This window comes from Seriola lalandi, unplaced genomic scaffold (assembly GCF_002814215.2).
Source record: "Seriola lalandi dorsalis isolate HSWRI2012SDOR001 ecotype SW California unplaced genomic scaffold, Sedor1 jcf7180002054883, whole genome shotgun sequence".
NCBI lineage: Eukaryota > Metazoa > Chordata > Actinopteri > Carangiformes > Carangidae > Seriola > Seriola lalandi.
The window spans coordinates 1220932-1231344 of record NW_019525658.1 but is presented as its reverse complement, the minus strand read 5'-3'; the positions used below and the strand labels follow the sequence as shown (position 1 = coordinate 1231344).

Sequence of the window (10413 nt, the reverse complement as noted above, 5' to 3'; positions counted from 1 at the left end):
CATCAAACTTCGCACACACGTCAGGCCTGGTGAAAACGTGCCTTTCATGGGTCTTGCAAATGTTTGGGGCAAAATGGCTCCATAGAGCCACCTACAAAATTTCAAAGAGGCCCTTGCATCCCCAGAGTTTTACCTGCACGTACACAAATCGGTAGGCACATGTAACATGATAAAGGCCTCTTGCACCGATAGCCTAAACCCAACAGAAAGTCAGCCATTTTGAATTTAATCTGCAATTTGGTGCTGTTATTGCAATTTAAGGACATCATATTTTAAGCTCACCATGTTGACCACTTGGTCAGAAAATACTTCTGACTTCATTGTGAAAAAATTGTAAATTTTCGTCAAATGGTGTGACTCTGGTGGCATGGCAATGTTTTATGTTTCGCTATGAAAGAGGAAGTTTCTATAACTATGATACACTTTGTCCGATCTGCCTCAAACTTCAGGTGTTTGATGACAGTCCCACACTAAAGACATTTGTGTACTACTGAAAACAGGAAGTAAACCTTGAGTTACAATCACCATTTGATTTACATGATGTTTTCATGGTCTGGTTTACACTTTATATACATGAATGTTATGCATGTTGGCGGTGCCAAGGGGCCTCCTGGCAGCAGCCCCGAGATAATGCATGCAGCTAATAATTAATTCCCTTGTATAAGATCAGTCTGCAACAACTCAAACACAGGTAAGACATGAAAAGTAAGACGACAACAAAGAGCAGAAAGGCTCTTCACAGAGAAGGAGCTGAACATTGTGAAATACTGATACACTATGTTCAACAAGATAACAGGTCTGTCAGGGGAAAAAAGTAATACCCTGTCATTAGAAAAATTTTGCATCATATTCGTAACAGTCTAACATAAAACCAAACAACAGAACTTGAGAGCTATATTTTCTTTGCAGGGTGCATGTGCTGCTACTGTCAGTTCTTCACAGCGAGACAGATAAACTTTCATCTGGTTGAAAAATCTGCTTGTTTTCAGATTTGTTTGTTTTCTTTTGCAACTACAAAGATATGGGCGTTTTGCTGTTCGAACTAGCATGAATGTTGTGTGCTTGTTAACAGCTGATTGATATCTGCTGAGCTCATTTAAAGTGACGTTATAATGACTTTGTTGCTAGGCTTTATTGTTGTGCCTTATGGAACAGAGCAGCATTGACATGTCAACTAACACTGCTATATTATTAGATTTATAATCAAAAGGTAAGGCTGATGATTTTTTAATAGATCTCATTTGAAGACCCTGCATGGAGGTAGATTTGTTTCAATATTATTTGTGTGAACAGATTGACAATCTGTGTGTGAATGTGTGAATATAAAAGTTCCACAAATACAAAAAACAACAACCAAAAAGAAGACCAAAAAAAATGCTTCTGTGGCAATTTCCTGCCTTAATCACAGTTGAGCTCTGCTAACTTGTTAAATGGATTAAAATAAACCATAAAACAAGAAAGGAGCAGAACCTTGAGCTTTGGCAGACGTTTGATGGTCTTGAGAGGCCTGAGTACTCGGAGAACCCTCAGTGACTTGATAGTGCTGATGTCTTTGCCTTTGGTCCCCCTGCGGAAAGCAATCATTGTTAAACCACACACACAATTATTTACAAAAAACCTCTAGTAATAGAATCTTTTTTGAGTATTAATACTGTTGATAAAGAGAACACATAACAGAAAGTGTTTTTCAGACTTTAACATGATAGTTGTGATTTATTTTGACACTTGAACTTTGAAATATGGCGGGATATGAATCAACTGTGTTTAGATCAGCTGGGTGAATGAGGCACACAACAACAGGCTTTCTGGATATCAACAAAAATCAATCATCAATGAGAAAAATAGGAAATCTGTTGGAGACATTTTTATGTAATTTATCCCGGTTCATGCATTATGCTTCTAATCCACAGTGCCCAGGGCATCAATACTACTGTTAGGTTTGGCAGATGTCTCAAAGGTTAACAGGGTGTACGGTCACACACTAGCCTCTATGGTAGAAGTCAAACTTCAACCAGTGTCCCTGAACATGATTGGCTGGGATAGAAATTGGGAGCAGCAGGAGGTGAATCATTACAACCAAGGCAACCTACGTTATCCTGTCACTTACATTTGTCACAGTTCATTGTTTTCAGGACCCAAATGCAGACACACACAAAGGCAGGTAGGTGTAGCCTTACTTAAATAAGTAGGCTGTACTTAAAAAGTTAAGGCTACTACTTTAAGTACTTATATAATCACAAGGGGGCCAGGGGACAAGAAGCAAAAGAAGGTAACTGGGGATCTCAGGAAAGCAGCAGAAGGGCTTAACAAGTACAGAGCAGGGGACCTCAGGCAGATGGCCTGGGGACAAAACAGGGGTGAAGTGGGAGACTTCAGCCAGACAGCCCGAGGGTTGGACAGGCACTGAGCAGAGGACCTTGGGCAGACAGCCCAGAGGCCTGGCAAAATGGTAGGGACAAAGGTGAGTCCACTCTGGAGGTCAAGCAGGAGGATGCTGGTGAGAGCCGGACTGCTCTGGAGAATGACTTGGAGGGCAACACCTCTGCAGACCTGTGCTGTAGGTGGGGACCCCTCTGGAGGCCACAGAATGGAGCTCAGGAGCAAATGTTGGCCAAACCACTAAGCGGAGACCAGGAGCAGGTGTTGGCCAGATTGCGGACTCGAAATCAGGAGACTTGATGTTGGCCAAGTAAAGAACAGCTTTGGGAACTGATGAGATGTTGACTGAAATCCCTGACAATGGGATATGTGAGCTGGAGCGGTCAACTCAGGAAAAGACAAAACGTTGAATGGGACAATCCACTCAGGAACAGACTTGCAAAAAGACAAGACATCAAGGGCTTTTTAGGGGCTCCACCTCTTACATATGGTGATAGCCAGGCGTGTCCCCCAGAAATGGGAGGGCAGCTCTAGGTTCTCTGGATCAGGATCAAACAAGAACATGGTCAGCTCAGGAACAAGAGCAGACAGTGGACTAGCCGATTCAGGACTGGAAGGCTGGAGGCTCCAGAACTGAAACTCAAGAGGCTGGAGTGCAGGCTGAAACGCTGGCTGAAGGCTAGCATGCTGGTGGCTAAGAACCTGACTAGCAGGCTCTGATGTAGGCTGGAAGCAAGCAGGGTGTGAGCTAGCTGACTTGGATATAGGCTGGGAAACAGGTTGAAGGCTCGTGGGCCAGGGGCTAGCTGACACAGGAACAGGCTGCAGGTTGGTAGACTCTGGAGTAGACAGGGAGACTGGCTGGGAATCAGGAGTGTTCAGAAAGTCCATAAGCCAGTCAGACAATGACCTCTTGAACCAACAAGTTTTTTCAGACACTTCCCTACGTGCCAACCTAAGAGCCAGGATGTGGTTTATCTTAACATAAAGATTGGAAGCAGGTAGCTTAGCTCTCTCATAAGTGAAAAAAGCCTCAAAATCCAAACCATATACTACAAATATGTGTAGTAAACAAAAACAAATAGTAAACACTCCACAACATAGGCAGCCTCACACAGGGACATGTATCTCCTAACCATCCAGCCTGGTTTACATGAACAGCTCAGTCTGAAATCTCTTTGAACATGCAGTCAATCCGTTCATTCCCGGAAATTCTTCTATTATCCTCCATTATTCTCCATGCAAATATGGTTATACTTAAGACTGTGCATGAAGGATCTTAATCTACAACATGTCTTGAGTCTGCATCTCAGGATTAAGATCTTAGTGAAACTAATTCACCACTTAGAGGGAAAAAAAAAACTTTTTGCAAAAAACTGATTTAGCAGTGAAAATTCTGATTTCTAAGTTTTTTAGCGAAAATCCTCATAAAACTAAATCCATGTTCTTTGGACCCTCTCAAAAACTTAAATACCCCAAAAATACATTGTAATAATCAGAGATGAGGTTAATACCTGCAGTCAGGTCTTCTTGGATTTATATTTAAGGTGTTACACTAGATCCTTTCCTATTGTGGAAGCTGCCTCGGGACGAAGGTCATCAACAAAGACATTTGTAAACAGGTAAGTCCTATAAATACAAGACCCTTCTCCGTACACACTTACAGTACTATGGAACAGGTTGATCTTCCCCTATCCACACCCAAAAAATGGAAACCTGCACTCCCCATCTACCATATACAACATAGCTGCCTATGTGGGCTCCACCAGCAGCAATAAAAACTTTTGAGAGGTGGGAACCACATCTCTTAGAAAACCCTGTAGCCATAAATGAAGGACTCAAGAGCAGCCTCGAGTTTTAAGCTTGAAATGAACTAGTTCTTACTACATGTTGTCCAACTGCATCTAAAGGCAACAGTGTTTATAGTCGTTATAAATGTCCACACTCAGTGGCAGGGTAAAATTCCTGCCGTCGTAGAGAGTACGAAGACGTGATGAATCATCCAGATGGGTATAAATATTGATGGGTGCACACTTAGCTTGAAGGCACTCATGATGTTGCAGTCATTTGTACATAAGTAAAGCGATAGTGGTACCTGGTCAATCACTGTGTAAAGTGCTTGTTTGTTTTCGAAATTGACAGATGCAATTTTCAGTTTTATTCTTTAGGTCACTGGCTAAATATCTTGACTGTAGCTGAGGGATGGAATGCAGATTTCACCTTGAAGCTCAGCTCCTTCATCCCAATAGTTCGGTACAACCTCTACATTATCCTCATTTGTAAACACAACTGAGATGTAACTGAACTCCTTTACCCAGGGCAGCAACTCAATCCCAACCCAGTGCAAGCCACCGTTTCTGTCAGAGAACCAAGTCCTCACACTTGGAGGGGCTGATTCTCATCCTGACTGCTCCCCCCTCAGCTGGTCATGGTTTAATGAAGCCGAGGAGGGAACTGCTGATCCTGACTGGTGATGTTGTTAAACAGTGGAAACTTAAAAGAACTCCTGAATCTTGCTAACATGTCCTCAGTAGAGGAGGCAGAGTTGGAAGAGTCAGGGGAAGCCTTTCTATATCACTGGCAGAGGTCCCTGAGATGATTAAGAAGCTCTGCAGCAGTAAGCTGCTGTGTGTGGATGGGATTTGCCATGAGATGCTGAAGGCTCTGGCTGTCTTGTCTGACACGCCCTTCTGATGCCACACGGAGGTCGGGGACTGGCAGCCCAGCGTGGTGGATCCTGTTTTTGAATTATTGGGACATTACACCGTTCAGCCTCCCGGAGAAAGCTCGTGCCAAGAGCCACTGATCAACTTGAAGACCTCAGATCCAGGAGGAGCAATGCAGGTTTTGTCCATGGGTGTATTGTGTACCAAGCACATTGTACTTGGCCTGAACTTCAATGAGCGAACTTCAAGTGTTAATTTTGCTGGAATAGTAATCCTGAGACACATGACTGGAGTGGCTACTCTTCAATGTCTCCTTCAAGAAATGTTCTGCCATTACTTATAGCGTACAGTTCCAAATGTTTCCAAAGGCTCTCTAGAAGCCCTCAAAGAATCCTAGACTCCACTTTGAGCACCACCACAAATTAGCTGCAGTGTGACAAACAGCATGGTTTAACATAGTTTGAGACTTCCTCTGTGAGGTCCCTTTACTCCACATGCAACAACTTCAACAACTCCATGCTGTGATGCAAATTAGTCCAGCATGAGTTTACAGTGACATAGGGCCAGAGTGTTATTAGGCCAAACACTAGGAGAGGGGGTTAAGGCAACAACCGCATGAGATATTCTGATAGCCTTCAAAGCCTCAACAGCCAGATACAGTGAAGAAACAGGAGAGAAAAAGAGCTTGGACTTGTTACAGGGGCTAAAATATGATGCTTAAGGGGATGTGAAGGTTCAAATGATAATGAGAACATCTGGTTCAGATGTGGCCTAATTATCTTCTCTCTATCATTTTCTGGAGTGAGAACAGAGAGCTTGGCCCTGAAAACAAAATCCCTCTTCAACTCTCTCAACACTGCTCTGTTTTTACTTCATTACACTCCAGAGTCTCTTTGCCTCTCTCTCTCTTCCTCTCTCTGGCTTTATCCTGCGAGTATGGATTGCAATACACAGTGAGCCATCTGCATTAAAGAATCATTTAAAGGACTGGTTCATGTATATCTTAATACATGAAGAAATCTTTATAAAAAATACATACAATGAAAATATTAAATTCCATATAGATGTTGAAAGAGTTATTTTTCCTCAGTCCACACGGGCTATGAAGCATTAGCATCATAAGGCAACTAAAGTAAGTATACATTTTCGAGGTGGAGCAAATGCATAGTATGTCACTGCACATGCAATGTATTTTTTCTTAATCTTTTCAGGTTGTGTCCCATTTGAACATATCTCTATGACACAAACTGATCTGCGGGTTGTTTTTTATTGGACCTTACAGTGGCTGAACAAAGTGGCAGAAATACCAAATTAACCGTCTTGGTGTTGTAATGATGATGGGATGTGACCTAACTCGAGCACTGTACAGTTTGGGTATGTCATCTTTTGCTACTCCCATTTTCCACAATATCAATGCCCATGTTCACACTGCTGGTGTCCTCAACAGCAGGACGTAGCCCAGTCATAACACGTTTGGCTACAAATGGCTGAACCTTTGTTTGAAGCAATCATAAAAACAAAAATAAATCTACGTATAAAAATCAGATTTTACAACCTGCTGTGTGTAATTCATCCTCATCCATTCACCGCCTAACAACCTTCTTCTCGCTGCCTGTCCCCCATGTTAATAAACACTAGCTGTATGTGTACTGTGACGGCTGGAAGGCTTTACATGCTATTACTGCAGAGCGTCATGTGAGCTCAGGCAGAAAGAAGGGAAATTCAGTGTAAACAGAGCCGAGTTTGCTGATGGTGGATGTAGAAAACGAAGACAGATTGTCCAACACAGGAGGAAAAGCCTCTACATGACAGATTTCAGTCCAAGATGCAATAAAAAAGAATTTCATGATATTACTTTAAAAACCCTTTTGATTATCAGTGTTTTTTATCAAAATAATTATCTAGGTCATTCAAAGAACCCTTATTTGTTGTTTATTGAAGTTATAAAAAATAGAAAATAAATGTAAAAAGATATTTTCACCCAAAAGGGTATAAAACCATCAGTGGTTTTGGGTTTCAGTTGAAAGCTGTCAGACAAAGGTTACTGTTGTGTTAAAACTGGTGTATGGGTTCAATATTTTATACATGAAGCTGATCTAACCAGAGGAAGAATGGTAGTTAAGAGAGGGTTGGATGTGGGGGACAGGGGTTAGGGTAAGGTATGGGGTACATGGTGAGGGATCAGGGAGGGGGTTGGGGTGGCTTAGGAGGGTTCCCCACCTGGTCACACCTTGTTGCGATCTACTTGGGGGAAAACAGTGGTAAAACAAGGTACAGCACATTTATGGATGCTTCACACATACAACCAAAATAAAGCATATGTTTGCATCAGATGACAACACCATAGTTTCCATTAATGATAACAGTAAAATTGTATATATTTTGGTTGGTAGCAGACAACTGCATGAATAAATCCCAGTAAAGAATAGGCTCCACAATGGATTCAACTACAGTATATCAGGCCATATGAGGAGAAATAGTAGGTGTGCTTAGATGCTGAATGTGCCAGTTGTATGAAATAAATCAAGACTATTTGGATTTAAGACAGGCACTTTTTCAGCATAACTTGCTCTGTAATTTCAAACTGCTACAACTTCTAAGTCTCAACCAAAACATCAAATAAAAAGAGCAAATGCCAACAAGGCCTCATGTGAGATCTTCTAAATAATAATAATTACACTATTAATAAAACCAATAGAAATATCATCCCGGCCCTGAAAACCAGGTTATGCTGACATCAAAAGGCAGTATTGCACTTTGCAGCATCAAATGTGAGAGGCTACAGCAGGTGAGATGACATTCACAGATTTCATGGAGATGCTATGGTTTGTTTGCTTGCCAGAGGCAGTCGATCAGATGGACGGCAGGCAGACTGAGCTCTGGTGACATGCATGGTTAGTGAACAACAGCTGTCAATCAAACAAGACTTTCTATCTTTAACTGCCAATATAAGAAGTGACCTAGAGCCAAATAGCCTTTCCAAATCATTTGTTTGAGTTTGATTTAATCTGCTGAAGAATCTGGTGTGGGACTAAGAGCAAGAAAGAATTTTAGGAATAAATAAATGAGACATTATGAAATAAAAACTTTTAGGAGTAAATATAGAAAACATGTAAAGTAACCATACATACATTTTTGATACTCAGCAACCTATTATGAAATTGAATTTCATTCTGTTTCTTTTCATAAACACAGGTCAATTCAAATTAATTAATTTTATTAATTACTAATTCTTCTTATTAACTGTTTGCTAAGACACGCCCCCTTATTGTTTCTATCCCTGTATCTCTGCCTCTCTCCCTACAGAACATATGCAGTTCACAGTGACAATGGTGGCAGATTTTAACATTCAAAATATCTATGAGCAAAGTCTTATTGATTGCAGCCAGTGCTAGACAGTAGACAATTTCCAGCTGAAATTGTCTACTGTTGCGGTAGACTTTATCAGCTGTGGCTATCTAGCTAACTGTAGCTCTATGAGGCTGCGACTGTCTCCTGACTTCTAACTGTTTCAAGCACAAACTTTAAATGAGAAATGTATAAAAGGGTCTTAAATGTGCCACAACTGATATCATCCTAAAAGGCCGATGTTAAAGCTAAGTTAAACTCAAGTTAAACTCAATGCAGAGTAGTTGGCTGCAGCTAGTTAGTTCAGACTGTTACTTTGTTCTAATATAACATGCTTACATACTTGCTCATATATTTAAACAGTATGTTTTCACTTCTGACATTACAGGTGAGATGGCATTGAGATTTGAGTATAGTTATCTGCATGAACTCTGATATGTAGTAACATTCGGGACTAGCTTCCACACAGTGAGGATATACTACAGAGTGGATGTGCCAGTCTATTTAACATAACCTGTAACCCCACAAACTAATGTAATTAGTCAATAATATGGCAACTCTTCACCCTGTAAGTACTGCTAGTTTACCACTGTAGATGGTAAAGTAGTTAGCATCATTTCATAATGTCTTATTTCTTTAATACTGAATACTTATACAGGCTGTCAGTTGCTGATAAGTACTGTATATGAATTTCACTCACAAGTGCTGTTCAGCACAGGTTTGGAACCAAACCACAGAAATATATTCCCATCTGCAGCATGATGCTGAGTCAGATAGATTCAGATTAAGTATGGTAGCATAGAATAAACTGCATGTGAATGGAAATGATGAGGCAATGTGGTCATAGGGCAGTCATTGAAAAACCTATAGCTAACAGCATACATGACATACAGTCTATCTAACAGGCATGCTAAGAACACAGAGAAGACGGATAATCCCTGAGATGTACTCATGCCCTCTGACAGCAGCTTGCTCATTACGTTAGCAAGCTTCTGGTGAATTAATAACTGAGTGTATGAAGTTGATGGTATCATTCAAGCCCAAGCAGAGCTGTGTCGAGCCAAAGTGCTGATGAAAATACCTCCCATCAGAGGCTTGAGGAAGATAAGGATGATGAACACGCAGGTGACATGCCCCTCTATAACAGAGGAGAGCATGGAGGACAGACCTTTAGCCAAGCACCAGGGTCAAGTACAGGAAAGGTTCAGATGGACGACGAGATGGGAATGTGTCCCAGGCACAACAGTGAACAGTGCAAAAAACACCCATTCTCACAAGCAATTTCACTTCATATACTGCAGGCCTTACTGTCTGTTCAAGGAGAAATAGACCTGAACAGCTAACAGTGATGCATCTTGTAATTCTGAGCTGACTTTGCACCAATAATTAAGAATGATGCAGAAAGAAATCCAGTAAAGCTGCAGTGACTGTCCACTGACAGCAGCCTTTAGACCGGAATTCATTGCAAGCGCTATGTGTGTTGTGTTTTGAAAAAGAAACTGAATGGTTTAAATTTAAAAATTCTTTACTTGTAATTTCTCTAAAAAATGTAACCTATGTGTGAACAATATTCAAATATATATATATATATATATATATATATATGTGTGTATATTCTGCACTAGAATTCACTAAACAACTAAGCATAAAAAAATTGTTGGAGGATTTTTTTTAAATGAATTTTAATTCATATTTATTTTTACCAAAGTAAACAACAATATCTTATAGAAAATAGAGTTGCACTTCTCATCCTATGACATGCCTTAAAAGAAAACCAGAGTATTATTTAAAGACGTAAGACTGAATATGTGAGGAAATTACTTGTTTTTGCAGTGTGAGTGTATTTTCTCTCACACATTTACACACTCAGATAATGACGAGCAAGATGAGAGAGATAGAGGAGGCATTACCCCATGAAGCTCCTTCAAAATGATCCCAGCACAGAAACAGGGAGAGGATCAGGTCATTAAACACATTGCACAACACAACACACCACACACACGCACACACGCACGCACAC

At 40.8% G+C, this 10413-nt stretch overlaps 1 protein-coding gene across 1 annotated transcript in view; it reads right to left on the bottom strand.

Moving 5' to 3' along the window:
* cacna1ba (calcium channel, voltage-dependent, N type, alpha 1B subunit, a) overlaps positions 1-10413 on the bottom strand; it is a gene marked incomplete at its 5' end in the record, with an annotated part of 79257 nt that overhangs the window by 35941 nt on the left and 32903 nt on the right. The window contains 4 exons of the mRNA XM_087171636.1: positions 1471-1567; positions 2315-2438; positions 2551-2733; positions 2865-3240. Of these exons, the coding sequence (XP_087027762.1) occupies positions 1471-1567; positions 2315-2438; positions 2551-2733; positions 2865-3240 (780 nt within the window). The remainder of the gene's footprint in view (positions 1-1470; positions 1568-2314; positions 2439-2550; positions 2734-2864; positions 3241-10413) is intronic.